This window comes from Astatotilapia calliptera, chromosome 4 (genome assembly GCF_964374335.1).
Source record: "Astatotilapia calliptera chromosome 4, fAstCal68.1, whole genome shotgun sequence".
In the NCBI taxonomy this organism is placed as follows: domain Eukaryota; kingdom Metazoa; phylum Chordata; class Actinopteri; order Cichliformes; family Cichlidae; genus Astatotilapia; species Astatotilapia calliptera.
In genome coordinates, this window is record NC_137425.1 from 1222033 (window position 1) to 1242259 (window position 20227).

General features: G+C 42.2%; 3 protein-coding genes and 1 long non-coding RNA gene across 4 annotated transcripts; 3 read left to right on the plus strand and 1 right to left on the minus strand.

The window, feature by feature from the left end:
• The first annotated feature begins 1710 nt into the window (after positions 1-1710).
• On the plus strand, positions 1711-4229 carry LOC113019970 (GTPase IMAP family member 9-like). Its single transcript, XM_026163636.2, has 2 exons — positions 1711-1790; positions 2821-4229. The coding sequence occupies exons 1-2, from the start codon at positions 1766-1768 to the stop codon at positions 3567-3569; spliced, it is 774 nt and encodes a 257-aa protein (XP_026019421.2). The 5' UTR covers positions 1711-1765; the 3' UTR covers positions 3570-4229.
• Positions 4230-7035: 2806 nt separating this feature from the next.
• LOC113020142 (GTPase IMAP family member 4-like) lies at positions 7036-16956 on the plus strand. Its single transcript, XM_080300035.1, has 2 exons — positions 7036-7130; positions 12218-16956. The coding sequence occupies exons 1-2, from the start codon at positions 7076-7078 to the stop codon at positions 13045-13047; spliced, it is 885 nt and encodes a 294-aa protein (XP_080156161.1). The 5' UTR covers positions 7036-7075; the 3' UTR covers positions 13048-16956.
• On the plus strand, positions 7141-8952 carry LOC113020144 (uncharacterized). Its single transcript, XR_013908436.1, has 4 exons — positions 7141-7995; positions 8226-8245; positions 8365-8422; positions 8571-8952. It is a non-coding gene; the product is annotated as an uncharacterized LOC113020144 (long non-coding RNA).
• Positions 16624-20171, minus strand: mettl23 (methyltransferase 23, arginine). Its single transcript, XM_026163863.2, has 5 exons — positions 19864-20171; positions 19017-19121; positions 18423-18660; positions 17783-17867; positions 16624-17010 (listed from the first exon to the last, which is right to left on the minus strand). The coding sequence occupies exons 1-5, from the start codon at positions 19966-19968 to the stop codon at positions 16815-16817; spliced, it is 729 nt and encodes a 242-aa protein (XP_026019648.2). The 5' UTR covers positions 19969-20171; the 3' UTR covers positions 16624-16814.
• Positions 20172-20227: the final 56 nt, after the last annotated feature.

Here is a 20227-nt window from a genome sequence, read left to right on the forward strand (position 1 = left end):
GTGGGTGTGGATAAATTTGCCGAAAAAAACGGCGGATGAGGGGCGGCTGAAGAGTAAACTTTAAGTACTGAATATTATGTCACTTATTTATGTGCAAATGTTTAATAACGAAGAACATTAAACATTCCTGTTGGCCACATGTCGGCAAAGTCATGTGACATTAGTGACGTTTGTACTAACTTGGTTTTAAAGCCTTTACTTTAAAATATACGCCGTTCAATAGCTGAGCTTCATCTCACAGAGAATGATCAAAGCTCATGTAGAAACAAACAAATGAACAAAATATGTTCTCCTTCATTTCTGTCAAACACAGCTGTATGACACGTTTCCAGCTGTTAGTATCATGGTTGCTAGGCAACCTGGGCAGCGCAACAGAGGCTTTTTTTTTTTAACTTTATTGACAAACAACAGTATCAGCGCAACGGAGGCTAGACCGTCCCATTACACAAGCCTCGTACTTCCGGCCTTAGCGGTCTTTGAGTACGCGGCCCTTGAGGATCGTTGAGGCTGCGTACTTTAAGGCTGCAGACCCTGAATTGGGATACAGCCTGTGTCAGACGTTTCAAACCCAGACAGACCAGCAGGTGTAGTTTCTCCTGTGGCCACCAGAGGGCAGACGTTCAGCAAACTGCTCCTCAGAGTCCAACATCCTCAAACCAGGAGGCGGGCTCAGTGCTGGGGAGGAGCTGGACCATCAGAGAGGAGGGGGTTATCAGAAGTGAGGAGAGGAGCGCGCTCAGTCAGGACGGCTCACTGCTCCTCTGAGCATCACAGGGAAACACGAGTGATTTAAGCCTTAAAGCTGTGATTTTTAAAGTGTTACCTCAACCACACTGATGTAGCTGCTGTTGTAATCAGAGGTTGTCAAAGATTTTCATTTCAAAAGCCAAAATACCTCTCGCCCACACTCTGACCCACAACTTTTCTCAGTCATTAATGATAAAAGAGTTTAAGGGTTTGAGAACAGCTTGGTCGTTGAAGCTGCAGCTGGTAGCTTATAATAACATATAACCTCCAATAAAAGTCCTGGAAATTCACTCACAAAACTGAAGCTCAGATTTCTTAGAGGGTCTGTTAGTACAGTAACCTCACAGACGATGTGTCATATCAATGAAAATGCTCCAGCAGCACAAACACTGTGCAGAGATCTAGTTCAGGGACTCCAGTTAGCTGAGGTGAAGCCTAGAAGACTGCTAGCGGCTACCTGTGTCACCATCCACCTGTCTGAGCGTTTTCTGGTCTGATTACTGACCTGGAAGATCCGCAGTAAAAACAAAGGAGAAATGCACATTTCAAGACAAGAAATAGTCGCCTAACATGTTTCATTTTTGAATAGATATTTCTGATTCCTGTGTAAAAGAAAGGACGTGTCCTTTCTATCAAAGGTCGTCGTACTGATGTGCACTTCTGCCAGCTCTACGCAGGATCTTTGTGAACGGCTTCATTTTATTTTCAGGTCCTTGCATCATCTTTTTTGTACACACTGTTTTAAATACCACGTCCCACTTTCTTAAAAAGAATTAAACTAATTAAATTTTAATAAGTGAAAAATCCCAGCACCCTGTTGGTTGAACCTTTCTTTTTTTGGTCCTTGAGTCTGCATCTCATTCTGACTCGTGCTCTGTGATTGGACGGCTCTTTCGGAAACCAGTTTGGTGATGTGTGTTCAAGGGGAGGGAACTATACAGACGTTATTATAAAAACATGAAGTTACAAAGAAGAGGACCCACTCGTGACTGCCCACCAACCACATCTAGCAGGCAGGATGGCCGGCAAACATGCAAATGATGGTAAGAACGTTTTATATTTGAGCTTTTGGATGAACCAGCAGAGCGAGGACTCGTTCTCTTCCTCAGACTAATATTTCCAGGTTTACGTTCGTGTATGTTAACTGTCAGCCTGTGGAGTTACCTGTAACTTTGAAAGTAACTTTCCATTTCTCACACACTTTGGTGTTTTAGTCAAACTCAGCTTTCTTGTCACATTCAACAGATGCTGCCAATATTCAGTGACGCTTCCACCGTCACACAACAGCTGCTCGTTATACTGTTCATGTTATTAGACAAAAACACAGAGAACAGCAGTTCATCTGGAGAATTCAGTGAAGTTTAAAGACTTCAGCTGCAGATGTTCACTGCACGATTTAAACTAAATGTTTAAAGTTTAGAGTTTCACTCAAAGGTCCCTTACAGATGTTTTACTAACTTGGTGTTTCAGCAAAACTAGAAAGTCATTTTGTTTCTGACATGATGTAATTTATGTTATTTATTTATATTTATAATGGAGTGCTTTACTATCATTGGTTGTAGTTTAATAGTTACAGTTTCAGACATTTTCTTCCTTTTAGCTGTTTAACTGTATTCTCAGGGCAGAGCTCCAGGAGGCGTGAACATCATTAATGCTCCTAAAATTATTTTCATACTTAAATAAAACTTTACTTTCATTTCTATCCATGTATTATACTGAAAGGGTTTTCTTTAAATAGATGGCTGCCTGGTTCACATGGCAGGTGACTGCTGCAGAACTGAGACGCCTTAAAAACCATCTGAAGCCTTTCAGGTGTTTTGCAGTATTAGACATAAAGAGCACCGAGTCATCAGCAAAGCAGCGTTTAGCTCAGTGAGACTCTACAAAGCTGGAGGCGTGTGGGGTAAACCTGGAGTCAGCTGTTCAACCCAGACTAACTGATCATGTCTTTGAAAAGCAAAGGAAGCAAATAGGATCAATTTAAGCTAATGTCAGTTGTTGTTGTCTAGATCAGTCACACTGTGACTGCTGCAGTGTTGATGTGTGATGAATGTCGTGTAAATTCTCAAACAGGGCCGACAAAGCTGAGGATTATCCTCGTTGGGAAGACTGGAGCTGGGAAGACTTCAACCATCAACACGTTCCTGGGTAAACCTGCTGTGAAGAAGAACCGCCTTCTCTCAGATACAACACCGTGCAAGACGGAGACGGCACAGTTTGGAGACCAAGAACTGGTTTTAGTTGATACTCCTGGTCTGTGCCACACCAACTATAAAAAAGAGGAAGTGCTGAATAAGATCACTGCATCCGTGTTTGAGGCTGATCAGGGTCCTCATGTGTTCCTGTATGTGCAAAAATGGGTGGGAGATAACACACAAGACGAGAAACGAGTGGAAGCCCTGAAGAAGATGTTTGGCGACGCGTCAGGGCCTTACTTTTTCCTCTTGATGACTGTAGATGGAGCTGAGGATGAGGATAAGATAACAAAGTTTACTCAGAGAGTTGGTTTTAAAACAGAGAACTATTGTGTCCTTAACAACAAAGGTGAAAAAGACCAGAAAACTGAAAAGGTAAAGGAGCTGGTGGACAAAATCAATCAGGTGGTGCAAACTAACAAGGCAGAGGGCAAAGAATATTACACCAAGGAAATGTTGGAAGAACATAAGAACAGGCTGAAACCAACATATCAGGTCAGTGATGCAAACAGGGACCTGACCTCTGTGGTGGGGGGCTTGTTAGCTTCTATGCTGGGTGAAGAATTAGCTCAGAAAGTGATACAGTTTAATTCTTACCTGGCAAAGGAGTGTGATGAATGGCTCTGACTGTAGCCGTGCAACAGCCACTTACAACATCCAGCACGATGAAAAGGATCAGCGAGGGTCATGAGACTTTTTCTTAAACTGATTATGTGACTTAAAGCCTTCAGACTGAGTTTGAAGAAACGACATCCTTTGATGCATTAACGACCATCCAGCCCTGTTTTTAATGCAGCGCCGCCCGAAGATCACGAGCGTCCAAACCTGATGAACGATGTTGTTGCACAGAGCGTCTCTGAGTGTTGATGTCACTGTGCTGTGGCTGATGATGAGCATTATTCTGAAATTGTTCTCCAGTTTGTAGATGCAGGTTTGTGCTGATTGGTGAGCTTTTATTTCTGACGCTGCGTCTCTCACCCTGATCGAGACAACCAGCGGTTTCCTCTCAGTACCTCTGAGATGTGTTGACATCGTCATTTCATATGTATTCTTCATGATTTTTAATGTTCCCCTTCTGTTTTTCTTCACATTTGAATGTTTTTGGAGTTAGGTTCGGACACATTGGCAGTTTACTTTCATGCTTTTGATCGATTAAAACTGTGAACATTTTTGCTGCTGCAGGACTTGTTAAAGTTGCTTCCTTATATGTTTTTTCTACAGTTTGTTAAATTTGCAGAAACAATGATAAAATGTCCAAATTAAAATAAATTGGCCTTTTAAATGTCACCTGTCCCGACTCTCTTTCTACTCGTGTGCTGTTTTTTTCTGTTATAACGTTAGATTGCCGAGTGCTGCAACTTTATTCCAGCATTAGTTGGGATGTAAGTATAAAGGAACGAGCTCTTTATGCGCAGGTATTTATGGCTGCAGCTGTATTACCAATGCTAACATTCTCTTATTTTGAAAAGTATTGATACGGCCTCTCTTTCCCCTCTTGTCCACAGCTCATATAGCTCAGCGCACACACAGGCATGCATTAGACTGGATCGTTAGCCTCACTTCTATAAACTTGATTAATTTTGTAAAGAACAATTCTCACACACAAACAACGAGTCCTCTTCAGCTCTGCGGTTCAGAGTCAGCAGCAGCTGAGATTTAATCATGTGGAGTTTATCAGCACTGACAGAGACATTCAGGCTCTGACTCAGCTCCTGTCCTCCTGCTGTGACCTGAAACAGCCTCAGTGCTCCATGTTTATGCCTCAGGTCCTAAAATGCATCAGAGGTTTGTGAGACCAGCTCTGCTGAGTTAGTGATGTCTCTGTTGCCTGTCCATACAAACATAACAAATGTTAATTATGTTCGAGTATTGTTAATGACTGAGGGCGGGAGTAATGTGGACACTGCTCCAGTCTGTCGTGGTGAAGCAAGGAGGGGAAAGTAAAGCTGTCAGTTTACCTGTTCCTGGTCTCATCTGTGCTCATGAGCTTTGGGTAGTGAAGAAATGAAAGTGTGAATACAAGAAATGAGTTTGCTCTAGAGGATGGAGTGATGCGGTCAGGAGTTCAGTCAACAGCAGCACACTGACGTGGTTTGGGCACCTGACGAGGATGCTTCTGGCAGCTTCCTGTGTGAGGCGTTATGAGCATGTCCATATGAAAGGAGACACCTGGGCAGACTGAGGACACTGCTCCTGAAGACATAAGAAATTATGTCTCTGGGTGACTTGGTGTCTCGCTAGAAATAAGTGCTTGGGTTAAGGAGGTCTGGGCATCTCTGCTGAGACCACTGCCTTCATCATCTGGACCTGGAGAAGAGGCAGAAAATGGTTGGATGGATGTGGCAACTGTGTCAATCAGCTAAATGTGGCACTGCTGCCTGACCCCCAGATCTGTCAGACCCCATCAGGATCCCCCTCAGAGCTGAGGACGCCATCATCCACCTGATGCCTGTTATCGGACCCGGATTTAGCAACATCCCCCAAAAACCCGAAGAGGAGAGTCCTGGCCCCTAGCCCTGCCAGTGTAGCAGGAATGATGAGGATGATGATGCAGCAGCAGCCGTTCTTCTCTGTGTGAGTAGCTTAATGTTGTTCGTGTGTAATTTACGTTGAGTAGGCTAACCACGTTATTACATTAATGCATGTAAGGTGAACTAGCAAACATCATCATAGCTACATGCGGCTGTCTTCTTGTTTGATGGCAGATACTCCCTTCACCCTGGCCAAAAAGGCTAAAATGACCAAAGAAAAAGTGGAAAACAGTTAAACATGAGAGGTTTTTGGACAAAGTTTGTGTTTTTTCCATTGTTTAAGCACTGCTTCCAGCCAAGAGTGATACCATATATGACCCATAGCTGCAGAAAAGGCTAACATTGTTATCTTTTTACAAAAAAACAGCTGAACATGAGAGGTTTTTGGACAAAGTTTGTGTTCTCCATTCTTTAAGCACCGGTTTGAGCACCGTTTAAGCACCGGCACCGTTTCAAAAGTATCGGTTTGGCACCGGTATCGGATAAAACCTAAACGATACCCATCCCTAGTTAAAACACCACTGCACTTTACAGGAAGAGCCAGAATCGTCTCTGAGGTCTTTTAACATCTGTCGGACAATGCTCAGGATTTTCTATGATTTTCTATGAGTCTGTTGTGGCCAGTACCATCATCTGTGCTGTTGCATGCTGGGAAAGCAGGTCAAGGGTCACAGATGCTAACAGACTCAATAAACTGATCAAAATGCAGTAATGTTGTAGGGATGGAGCTGTAAAGTTCACCTAATGCACAGCACACAGAGCAGTACACCCTCTTGCACATGCTCGACTGTAAAAATAACAAATAACAAAGTTCTACAGTTTAGAGTAAAATGTCAATCATATATATTTACTCTCTGTAATATTTTGCATATTTATATTTCTTAAATTTTGTCAGTTTCTTTGTAAAATATTTGTATTATTTGATTTAGTTCAGTCTGTTCTTATTGTCTTGGAGCAACTATAACCATATCATTTCTTCTGGGATTAATAAAGTATTCTGATTCTGAGCAAGGTTTTAGTCTCCCACCATGGTTTTATCCAACACTGACAGATAAATGCTCCGTGAAAAGGCTGCGTTAGGACACTGGCTGTGGTTAATAACCTGGGTTACAGACCGAGTGTACGTGATCTTTGGTGTTTGTTTTTCCTCCTTGCCTTTTAGTTTACGTTTCACTAACAGCTACAGTCACCTGTGTCACCATCCACCTCTCAGTTAAAGAGACCACGCCCCTAATTATGCAGACTTAAAGCCTTAGTTGAAGCAGGTGCGTTGTAAAAAGCTCAGTGCAGGAGCCTCTGCTGGACATTAGAGGAACTGCAGGTTTTGGTGCTTCAGTGCTGATGGTTCATCTCATCCTGACATTTGATCTGAATAACAAACACATTAATGCTGTTTTATTGTGATGTTTCCTGCTGTCGTCAGAAGGTTAAGTGTGAGGAGGCAGACCTGTGGAAATGCACTCTGATGATGCACTTTTTTCAGCCTTCTGATTGGTTTCTTTCAGCCGGACTTCTGATTGGACAGCTGAAGTTTAGGGGAGGGAACCAGGAGCAGACTTGAATATAGAGGTGAGTTGGAAATGTAAACAGTCAGAAGAAGACATGGATGGTCATGCTGCAGTGGAGACCAAGGTACTGATTGATCCACAGCCCATGGGTGAGTGTATTTGTCCTGCAGTGATCCTCAGGCTGGTGTGTGCTTTGAGTTTTGGGACAGTCATTATTTCCTGAAACATAAAACAGGAGCAGCTCTTTGCTTAAATCACTGGGACACGATTTCAGTTTCAGTCTGAAATGTTTTTTAGTTCACACGTGTTAGGTTTGTTCATTTACTCTCAGTCTAAAGCTTGATCAGCACCAAGCTGCACTCAAAGAAATCATTTCTGATTTTTAAGCTGTAAAGATTTTATATCACAGATAAGAGGAAAATAACCAAATGAATCTCATATGACTCTTAATATTTGAGTCAATAATAGAAATTATAAATATGTAATAATTCAAGTTTTATAAAACTCTGAGCTGATGAGTTGATATTAATAAAAGTTTTAAATGTATCATCTGCTCATGAAATAAAACAGTTTCTGTTTTTTTAATGTGAATATTTTTATCGCACTTTTAAAACAAAGTTGTTCAATAATCAGATCCTTTCATTTTATAGAAAAACTATTGATGAGCTGTAAAATCATCATCAGGTGATCTGACAGTAAAGGTGATAAAGTCAGCGTTCAGTCCTGATATTTTATGATGGTGAGATGATTTTTTTATTCTGGTATTTCTGGACGTTTTCTGTTTCAGTCAGTTCAAATCTATCGTGACAGCATTTCGCCGCCATTTTCCTTGCGATCCTCTAAACGTCTCGAACCTGTGCGGTTAAATCCGTCACATCTACGACTTTAAACTATAAATGTGATGAAATCAGTTTCTGTGGATTCACTGAAGTCTTTGTTCTTGGAGTGAAGCTGAAGCTTCTTCATATTTGGTTCTGGACACTCGGACTTCTTCACCTCTGTTCAAACTTCCTGGTAAGTAAACTGATTTATTAACAACAGTTTGATTTTTAATATGATGAAATAAACGAGGGTGACAGCGAGCAGTTAACCAGCTTTACTTTGGTATCAGTAGCAGTAGCTTTTGTGTTGATGTTAATCCAGCTAATAAACTGTAATATGCAAATGCTATAAATGAACTTTTAAACCTGACTTTGGTCCAGTTCTCTCATTTTCACTGCCTTGTTGTGTCTGTCGGTCTTTAGATGCAGTTCTCTCCTCGTTGGTAAGGATGCAGACTTTCTTTTCAGCAATAATTTTCAGATCATGAGTTGAATATTTTTGTAAACACTAAATGTTTCATGTAAAAAGTCCTGACTCCTCTTCATGTTTAATCCTCTGCAGCTTCTATCAGATTCAGTCTGCAGCGATGTGGAACCGAGTCTGAAATAATTCTCCTTTGGTGAGTGCAAAGTTCTCAGACATGAACAAACTTATATGGAGGTTTTATGACTCTTTACAGACACAGGTTATATAAAGCAGGATCACAGTGACGGCTTCATGTTCTGACGCTTCTCTGAAACACTTCCTGTTAAATCTGTTACTCCCAGTATTTCAGTGTATCACAGATACGTTAAACAGCTGGTAGCTGTCCACAGACGAGACCCAGGCCTTCCATTAAACTTCATGAGTGGCCGTTACCTGCTGGCATAGCAGCTGTTTGTACTGATGACCCAGAATGAAGCTTCTATGTGCACACCTGTGCTCCGCCTCAGCATCGCCCAGCTAAATCTGTGTGCCATCGATTTACTCAAGTTTCCAGAGGACATAAAAATAATGAAGTCCATGTCACATTCAGTCCAAAAACCTTTCTTCAAATGTTGATCTCAATCCTAACAGTGACATTTTGTAGTTTTATTGAATAACACTGAATTCAAACAGTGACCACATCCCATCATTTTTATATTTTATGAATAAACCTGATTATATCCATGTGAAACAATGAGTGTGATTTGTCCTCATATGTCTCGGGTCTGTTTTTTACAGAAGCTCCATCATCGGCTCCGTTTATTTAAAGAGCAGATGAAGATAACAGGCGTCATATGGGCAAATCAAATTTGTTCTATTTTCAAACAAAAGCGATATCATGAAGTCTAAAGGTTCTGCCTTTTAAATGTTTTTTATGAGACAGTGTCAAAATAAGACCATCTTTATTGATTCTCATTTTGTTTTGTCTTTTAAGCCACAGTGGGACTCCATAAACTGTTTCATGGCCGAAGTGTATCTCTACAGGACGAGACACTCAATAGAAAGATTGTTGTGTCTGGATGTCACTCTGAAACAGGTCGTGTGATAAATACTGAACTCTGGGCCATCTCTGTCCCATCTTTGCCAAACCATGTGCCATATTTTATTTGGGATTTTTGGTTAGAGTTGGGAGCCTAAACTGGGCTCTACATCTGCAGATGCACCAGAGCATGCCCGGTCAACAGGACCCCACCAGAGGCGGAGCCAGCCATTTTATACACCCGGGCTTAGCCCTATCCGGTCTTTAAGTGATGACGTGACAAATCCTACTTCCGGGTCTAAAGTAGTCTGCCTTTAATACGGCTTTTGTGTTGTTAACATGTTTAATGTTTTGTATTTTCTTCAATTTAATCTCAAAAAGCTCCTAAAACAGTCAGTGATCACTGTTGACCTCCCTCGGCTTTTATTACCGCTAATCATTTATTTAAGCTCAGTTTTTTTTTTTGTATTGTATTGTATTGTATCTTTATTTCAGACATATGCAGAAAAAACAACAACAATAGTTTTAACAGTTTTAACCTTACGATGTAGCTACAGCCCAGGGATTCCAAACCCCCTCAGTCAGGACATGCTATATTGTATTTAGATGGAAGCTAGCGAGCTAACTTCCTTTAAAACTTCCTAACTTCCTTTCCCCTTCCATCAGTACATAACTGAAACCGATTTAGAGAGTTTGTTTAGCCGTGGAGGGTAACAACAGAAAGTATGAAATAAACACACATGTAAGCAAGGGCTGGGCGATATATCGAGTTTTTTAAAAATATCGATATATTTTTATATGAGATATAAGATGTGACAATATCTTTTATATCGATATAGTCTATGTTACGTTATAATTATAGTTGTGGAGCCACAAGTTTGCCTCTCTTTCATCCACTTTTGTCTTTACGCAACGTTACTCGACCTTGCCTCTCCTTCACTGAACACAACTCCCCCTCCTTCCCCATCGCTTCACCTGCAGGCAGCGACAAGATGGACACGGCAAATCTCCGTTAACGAGTTACTGCGCATCGCCCCATGCGTGGGGCTGGACGGCATCAACGTGTTAACGAGCTAACCACGCTAACAAGCTAACCACGCTAACGAGCTAACCACGCTAACGCCACGCTTTTTGTTATGCACAAAAACAACAGTTTTCTTTTATTTATGGAGCATTATTATTTAATAAATGCTGATAATTTATTTTTGAGTAGTTTTTTTCATGTACATCTATGCTGTATGTTAATAAAAGTGCCTGTGTGACATCTGGGACACAGCTTTGACTAAGAACTCTCTGTTTGTTCTTACTTTATGGCTTTAAAAAAAATATCGAGATATATATCTTATATCGCCATCCAGCTAAAAAATATCGAGATATGAATTTTGGGTCATATCGCCCAGCCCTAATGTAAGCTAAGACTCTCTAAAAAACAGCATTGTTGTTGTTCAGCTTTTCATTTCGCCATTTGTTGATTCACTCGAAGAACAAGTAACGTAATATGGGTCAAGTGATCAGTTTGATATCAATCTTTTGTGATACACCGTCATATTTACATTATTTGTACAGTAGGAATGATTTGCTTTTGTACCTGGTGAAACTAAGCTCTCCTCTGTGCAGCAAACTCGCAGGCAGCAGCTTCTCCCCCCTCGCTCACATGTGTAAGTGCTCAGTCGCCCAGTGCCTGAGCTCGGATCATACCAAAATTAGGGGGGATTTACGACTGTGCGTCATGTAGTTTTTGTTTTATACAGTTGTCAGTCAGGCATCTAACTATGAAACAAATAACACTCCAAGACCCCGGGCTTCTGATAAGATTACCCGGGCTTAAGCCCAGTAAGCCCGGGTTTGACCCCATCCCCCCCCAAAAAAGAAAACATCAGTATATTAATCAGCAGCTTAGAGTTGCTGGTTGCAGCATGCTTTGCTAGCTTTAAGTCAGCTAACTTTACTTGACCAGGAAATTAATCCCGACTCCAGGTTTCTCCAAACTCTAACTATATCCATTCCTGATTAGAGCCACACCTTTTTGTCCTCATGCTGAAGCACACTTGGGTTCTGCTGCAGGACTCTGTAGTGACCTCAAAGTCCCGACCTGAATCCGATTGAGATGCTGTGGCATGACCTTAAAAAGTTGGTTCATGCTCAAAAGCCCTCCAAAAATGAGTGGGCCAAAACTCCTCCACAGTGCTGGAAGATTCATTGGCAGTTACAAGGTACATTTGAGATTCAAGAGGTTGTTCTTCCGAAACATGAGATACGAGCACGAGAGATTTTGGGCAATCTTTTTTTGTGTCTCTGCTGAAAGATTTTGTGTTTCCTTGTCTGTGAACGTTCTTAGTCATCGTAGTCTAAGGAGCTTAGAAAGAAAAGCTTCTGGACTTTCTTAAGTTGCTTGAAGACGTTTCACCTCTCATCCGAGAAGCTTCTTCAGTTCTAAGGTCAAATGGTGGAGAGTCCCAGATTTAAGTCCAGTGGCACATGAGCCAAGGTGTGAAACTGGGTGTGGGTCCCAATCAGCCAGAGTTTCGGGTGTGTTCATTGTGAAACCTGGCCCCACCTTATCATGTGATTTCCTGAGGACAGATGGCCCAGGATGTGAGTGGGCATTAAGGCGTCTGGGAGGGATCTCAAAACTGGAGATAGATGGCAGAGAGTTGGTGTCGTAAACCACCGCCTCTGTTCAAAGATGGTCGCTCACAGTGGACATAGATGGTTTCTTTCACTCCTCTTTCAAACCATCTGTCCTCTCTGTCCAAAATGTGAACATTGGCATCCTCAAAAGAGAGGATCCTCTTTTGAGAATTTCTAAGCTCCTTAGACTTTGTGTTTCCTTGTTAATAAACGCTGATTGTTCATTCCTCCTGCCTTCATGTTTTATATTTCCTTCCTCGCAGCTGCTTTATGATTTATGTCAATGCTGTAAGAGATGGTGACTGGGACAGTTCTCACATACTAATATTCTTCCAACAGATGACCTGAGGATCGTGCTGTTTGGGAAGACCAGGGTTGGTAAAAGTACTCTAGGAAACATCATCATGGGGAACACAGAGACTTTCACCTCAAAGGATTCGTCCAAAGATCGCACACAGAAATCCCACAGCACTGTGGAAGGTCAAAAAGTGGCTGTTGTTGATACTCCAGGTGTGTTTAAACCTGGAAAACATGAAGATGAGCTGGTGAACGAGATCAAGCGATCCATTGATCTTGCCAGTCCTGGTCCTCATGTGTTCCTGCTGGTGCTGAGGTTCGGTATGATCACCTCTGAAGAATTAGAGGTACTGGAGGTTTTTGTGCGCACCTTTGGCAGACGTGCATTGGCCTACACAACAGTGGTGTTCACCCATAGAAATGAAGATGAAGACTATGAAGCTAACATACAGGAGGCTATGATCGAGAGTAAGGATTTCAGAGAACTCATTGAGCAGTGCCAGTGGAGATATTTTGCTTTTAACATTGAAGACAAAAGTCCTGCTCAGGTCACCGAGCTGCTGAAGAAGATAACACCGATGGGAAAAGATTACTTCTACACTCCTGACATGCTCCAAGAGGCTGGAAAACCGGACGAGCAGGACAAAAAACCAAAAACAGCAGAAACAACAGGCAGGCGTGCGCTTCTGGAAAGGACTGGATTGGTGGGAATCATTTTGGGATCTGTGGGGGGATATTTACTTGGAGGTGGTGAGCTGACGTCTACATCGGGAGCTTTACTGGGAGCTTTAGGGGGTTCAGTACTGTTGATGGGAACAACAGCTTTAGCGATGAAGGCCAAAATGCTCACTGAGAAATGCTGCAAAAAGTGAGTTTTTAGTCCTACTGGGGGATTTTGATTTAGTTAAGCTCTTCAAACTGAGTTAACCACATCTAATTTTCATATTTCAGGAAGGGTTTTTAAGACAGAGTCAGTGGTTTGCAGAGTAGTTTACAGTGAAATAAGTACTAACTACCATGGGCGCTTCGGTGTTGGTGGAGGGGAGGGCAACACGATTACTGGATACTTTCATTACTGGGAAACAAACCTAAAACAGAACATCACTTTCCTTTTGGAAGCAGGTTTCCACCTGATGAAAGTACCACTCACAGGAGACAATGTCTCATAATAATGACTCATGTCAGGTGTGAATATATCACAGGAAGTGGACAGTCTGGAAACCTGACCAGAACCAGATGTTTAGCTGTGTTGGAGCATCTAAAAGAAAGTCTGTGAGGCGCTCAGCAGAGAGTGATGAGGAGGAGAACGACCGCGGTGTTTGGATCTGCTGCTGACGTCTCAGAGCTCGATTGTACGAGTTTCCAAAAGCAGCTGAATGAATGGAGGCTCTGAGCTCCACGCTGTGGGACTCCACCACCACCCTGCCAGATGGGAGCTTTTTGTACATGAACACATCATCATTGTACATTATTATATACAACTGAACATTCACCAGGTCACCAGAGTTTAGGGTTCAGGTTTTGTATGAGCCACATGTTAATAAAAAACTAGATGTTAGATTCAGATGATGTTTCTAATATTTTGGCTTTACGATGTTTCCTCTTGTGAGTCTGAAACAACTGAAACAGGATAAAAACAGGTGAAGCCCAACTCTGGATCTGCTGCAGTGACCTGCTGGATGCTAAGTGAACTTTTATCTTCATTAACCTGTGACTGCTTTCACATCCAGTGGTGATCTGTGAGATAACACACAGTCTTTAAATGTCTTTTTGTGTGTTGGACAGATCGATAATCTATCAGTTTGATCAGGTTAGATCCTGCTGGCCGTCACAGACTCTGTTCTACATTCATACAGTTTGTTCTCATTTTAAAGGATTTTTGGGTTTCAGGGTTTTCTTGTGTTTGTTCTCCTGGATAAACTCCATGTTCTCACTTTAGGAGTTTCTACAGGACTGTTTCCTGATACAAATGCAAATGTGTGCTTCAGCTTCAGTGCAGACGGTTTTCACATGTTTGTGGATGGAAACACTTCGGTGTCTTAAACCTGTATATAGATATATATGATATATATTGTTTTCGTGCCTGAACTTGTATAGAAATATATAATCCATTACCTATACTCTAATATGTAATATGCACTCTTATGGCAATGCTAATTTTACTCATACTGTGGTCGCTCGCTATAACACGGTTCACCTTTCGCGGCCTCGCTGTTTCGCTGATTTTTTGTGTGCAATTTTGCATAATTTTTTTTGTATCATTGTGTTCTGCGTCCTGATCGACTGTAGACCATTGTCCATCTCCTCCGTGCCCTCTCTCCTGTACAGTACAGAATCACTACATCGATCCTTAGCAGTGTGACTCTGAAGTGCAGTACTGACGTTTTCTCCATGCCTTGCAAGGCACCTGCGGTAGCACTCAAGAGGCAGAGGAAGATGCTAACCATCACACAAAAAGTTGGACTTCTGGACATGCTAAAGCAAGGTAGAAGTTACCGTATTTTTTGGATTATAAGGCGCATTAAGCAAAACAAATCAAAACAAGTCAAACTTTACTGAACTCATTCTTCTTGCGTCCTCCACTTCTGTTTTAGCTGTTTTTTAAAAGCCACCACAGATCCACAGATCTCAGGCTCAAAGGGAGAGACTTCCACAGTCTGGGGGCCACAGTTACAAAACCTCTGTCGCCTTTTGTTTTCAGCCTCGTGTGTTGGACAACCAGCAAGCCCTGATCACATGACCTCAGGGACCTGCTGGGAATGTATGGACGTTCACTGATATATGTTGGTGCTTGTCTATGCAGAGCCCTGAAAGTCAAGGTCAAAACCTAAATATGATGGTCCACAGTATCAAAGGCAGAGGGCCAGACACATGCTGTGTAAAAAGAAAAGAATCCATGACTCTAAGGAAACCTCTGCCAAACAGGTCAGAGTCATCATCAGTGTGTATATTAAAATCCTCGACTATAACCAGTCTGGACAGCTTCAAAGTCGAGGATAAAAAGTCGCTGAACTTTAAAAACATGCTGTTCAGGCCAGGTGGACGATACACTACAGCGCTTTATTTCCAATTTTAACCAGCTGTAGTTCAAACGATGAAAAGTGTTGACAGAAACGTTTCAGGGATTTTCAGTCATTCTGCACACCAGATGGGTTAATAGTGTTAAAAATGTTAATCGCATTGACCGTGATGGCGGATTAATTTGCATTATCGCATTAATTTTGACAGCACTAACTAGAAACTGCAGACCATGAGGAGTTCTATGGGGAATTCATATTATATAATAATTATACACATGTAATCCAGTATTTGTACTCTTGTATCAGTATATGTTAGAGCATGTTCTGTAGTCCAGAGCATGAGCACATATAACACAGTCACATCTGTCCTGATGTGAACCCACAGGCTCGTGCTGAGGAGTTTGGTAAACAGTCTAAATGATGTCTGACTGTTATTGTTATTGTGTGTTGTATTAAGTACCAGCTCTGCTTTGGATTTTGTGCCTGAACTTGTTGTGCAGGAAGTCCTGACCTTGTGCCTTTGAGCAGCAAACACATGTGAACATGCAGACAGACAGTGGGACGTGTCTGCAGACGTCTCCCTGTGTTAGCAGAGGAACATGTCCGTCTCATAGATGGACCGAGATCAGAGATGTGGAGACAGGAAATGTGGTTGCTAAGTGGTTGCTATGGGCACTGATGTGGTATAAAACAGGCCGATGAAGAAATCAGGTTCTGGTTAATTCAGTGACTCCAGGTTGTTGTGTTCTCTCTGCTCAGGTCACACACCTTTCTGCTGATATGGAGGAGCAGTGGTGCTACTCTCAGTCCCTCCCAAACCCCCTCATCCCGTCTCAGACGGCCTTTCAGTCACTACTGTGTCTGTGACCAAAGGTGAACGTAGATGAACAGCAAGCTCTCTGTTCAACAGACCAGCACAGCATTGCTGCAGATTAACTTGTTTGGTTGTGAAGGGCTGCAGTCTTCCTCATTTAGCTCCAGTTTGGTGTAATAGCTAAAGTGTGACTGTGAGCTGCTGACACGGCTCTGGGTTAGCGTGCAGTCAGGTGAGTGAACATCGTCTCAGCAGTTTTCAGATTAACTGACATGTTTTCATTCTGGTTTGGACACAAAATCCAAAACAACATCATTTTATTATCATACAACATATATATCCATGTGCGGATCACATGTGGTTTGGATATAGCCGTACACAGTCAGGCACAGTGCGAGACATTAAAATGTGCTGTTGTGTGTGAACTTTAGCTCACAGCAAACACGACTGTGAGGCCTGGAATCCACATCTGTATTAGTGAGGGTGAGATTAAGCAATCCACCAGAATCATTCACACACGTGTGTGTAAACTGCAAAACCAGCTGCTGCACTAAAATGAGTGAATTTAGAGTTAAACTCATGAATAAGACAAAGAAACCACACGCAGGAATGGCTCGCTTACGAGGAAGTTTAATCATTGTGACCTCAGGTGTCAAGTTCGGTGAAACGCTGCCCTCTGCTGCTCACAGCAGGAAGCACAGCCTCCAGCTTCAGCCTGTCAGGACTGGAAAAGCAGCCCTGACAGCAGGTCTGACCAGACACCATGAGTCACTGGTTAGCCTGGGTGCTGCTGGTGTGGTTGAGGTTATGGTGAAGCTCTGTGGACGGCCTTCTGTCCAGCATCCTCTGTCTTCAGGGTGATTTTCATCATCTGGATGCTGTGGTTGCCGGGCAGATTAGACCCGGCCAGCTCAGGTGTGTCGGCATCAAACTGGTCGAGCTGAACCTCGATGCAGCTCAGGTTCCACCTGTGCAGCAGCACCTCGATCGACCAGTCGGCGCTGAAACACACGAAGAAGAAGCTGTGAACTCTGTTTGCTCCGCTGCAGCTCTTTGTCATCAGTTGAAGAAGAGATCCGGTATCGAACCCTCAGGCTACGTGTCTGACTTTGTGACACCTCCTTTGGCTCCTTCTTAACCAAAATAGGACTTTTTCAACACAAAACACTAAATAACTGCAACCGAGTGTTTATTTTCATGATTATGTACGATTAGTCCGGTGACTTTATGTTATTTTGCACATTTTAATGAAATATAATTGTATTTACAAAATGGAGTAAAAAGAATAAAAAAGAGTAAATATGGTCATTTTTGTTGGTGTAATGAAGGATGTTCCTGGAGCGCACATTATCATGAATGAGATCACATTTTGGGTGTTAGCGTGTGCTTCGTCTCTCAGAGCTCCTTACGTGACTGTTACACTACAGAAGGAAAAACTTTTCCACATTAAAGTTTAGCAGCTTCAGTTTTCTTCTTTTTGTATTGAAAAAGATGAAAATGAAAAATGTGATTGTTTACATCAGTGATTCCTGAGCTGCTGCCCCCTGGTGGGCTGTGGAAGAACAAATTATTTAAAATAAATATCTAAATACATTAAAATGATTCAAATGGTAGTTTTAAATTAAAATTATTATAATCATTTTTTAAAGAACAATTTTTAATCTCATGCCACTTTCTGATCACTGAAATCGCACAGACTGGGTCTGAGGCTCGTGTAGTGATCAGAGTGGTGAAGGTTTTCGTCCACAGACTGAAACAGAGGAGCAGTCGTACCTTCGTACTTGGTACGTCGTCCAGAACTCGGCTTTGGGGTTTTTTCTCAGCAGGAAAAAAACGGTCACAAGGACGTCTTCAAAATCTGTAACAGGCAACAACTCGTCGTCCTCCATAAACAATGTTTGTACAATCGTTTTACATCCTGGTGCATCAACAGGAAATATATTTCACATTTCTAAACGTCCTCAAAGAAAAACAGTCCAGTCAGATACGAGTGTGATTTTAGAGAAGCTGATACAGGAGCAGAGCACTTTATAAACAGTGGAGTAATATTAATAACTGCACTTTGTTCTTCGCTGATAACACAGACGGTCGACTCAGTCCAGGAGGTGACAGAGCTGTTTCACACCTGACTTACAAACACGCCCAGCTTCACTGAAATATCAACCGAACAATTTAAAACTACATAAAAATAATGAAGAAATACCAAACTATGATGTCTACGCTACGTCCAGATGAACAGAATCAACTTTTGGAGACCAAACTATGCAGCTGACCTTTGACCTACATGCAAGTCAACTATAACATTGTCAAAATCAAAAACACATTTTTAGAAAATTTCTATCAATCAGGTTTGAAAGCGTGACGGCGTCTGAATACTTTGTTTTGCTTTCTGACAGGAAAATGTGCTGCGAACCTTCGGGATCGTAGAAGACGTCTGAGCCCAGGATGACGTCCAGCTCGGGGAGCAGGACGAGGTCCGGGGAGATCTCACCCCAGCTGACACCCACCACTGGCACGTCGCTGAGGTCGTTGGCTTCGCAGCTGCGCCTGCAGTTCTCCAAACACGCCGGTCTGTCAGCGGCATCTGACAGGATCACCACGGCACCGCACCGCGCCGCAACCACGCCGGGCAGACTCACGCCTGCGCTGAGCTGAAACAGCGTTAACGCGACTCCTTTAGGCAGCTTTGCAGCTGGTTCGCTTTAAACCACGTGTTTCTCTGATGCTGACGAGAGTGGCTTACACACTACTAATAGTCTCAGGTTTATATTTGGCACCTAAAGTGATTTTACTCATATTAATTAAACCCCTTAAACTAAACTGTCTTCACTGAAATATTAATTTAAGGTTTGTCTTATCAAAATAACCTCGAACCCTCATTCGGTTCCACTGATCTATGTTTGCACATCAAATGACTCCTCAGACGGATCGTTGACAGCTCTGCGATGCTTTGGATCAGTGTAACCTATCTCCACATGTGTGAGTCTGAATGTGTGCTCCTGCTCACCTCCAGCATCTTCTTCCCTCTCAGCTCCTCTCTGTGCATCCACAGATACTGAGCCAGCACCACCGCACACGGCCACACATACATGCCGAACTGCGGGTCGAGGACCTGAGGCACCAAAAGAATTTTGGTTTTGTGGAACAAAATTAACACATGCAGACATCTCATGGGCTTTAGTCATCTGTTAACTGTTATCCTCTGATATCCGGTTGGCCAGTAATGATAATAAGTTGAGAAAATGAACTAATCAGTTGTTAAAGTGACAGAAAGCTGTAGTCCTAATTGATTCCACATCTAAGAAACTCAAGGCTTTTAGAGTTTCTGGCTTTTCAAATCACAAATGAGTCAATCCAACGTGTGCGCACAGAAACCTGACTTTATGGATTCATTTATTTACCTCCTGCCTTCCACTTACTGTGATACAACTGATGGAGGAAACCAGGAAAATCAGCAATGATGGTCCAGTTTACAAAAATAAATATATTAGGCCGAATAAAACAGAGGACTCGAAGGTATCGTATTAAAACTTATGTATTATTTATGTACCTATGGTTAATTTCAATGAAGCGTGATTCAACAGCACGCCGGTTAAATGGTTATAAATTTTACTTAAACACAAATATGCTTGTGTATTGCCTGTATGCTGTATTAAATCGAGGATTTTAAAATGTGAAAATAGTCTCGATTTGTACAAAACTTAAATTTGACAACTTTTAAGGAGCTAACACGTCGATTTCTAAACAGCACAACAACGAATTTAATTTATAATGAAGCATTAGTTTCTCACTCTGAGTGTATTTTCTGTTGCTATACACTCGGTATAATGTTACATTTACAGGTTTGAACAGACCTCGGGTATGGAGACACAGAGGGACTCCCGTGCGTTTTTCCTCTCGTCTTCAAACGTGAACACTTTATAAGCTATGCTCGGCGTTTCGGTTCCACTGTCGGCCATCCTGTAAGCATACACGCTTTTACCTGACCTTGTTACATCTACCTGCCATCAGTCCAGTTCTTTGTTTTTAGGTATAAAACCCATATTTTTATTATCCCTGAAAACCTCATGCCACAGCTAACGCCACATTGGAAACTAGTTCCGCGCAGACCAAAACAGAAAGGAGGGCGTTAAAACAGCCAATGAAAATCACGGGCGGGAAGGTTCACTCGACTACCCAACCAATTGACACTTACCTTCCGGTAGCTTATGTAGCCAA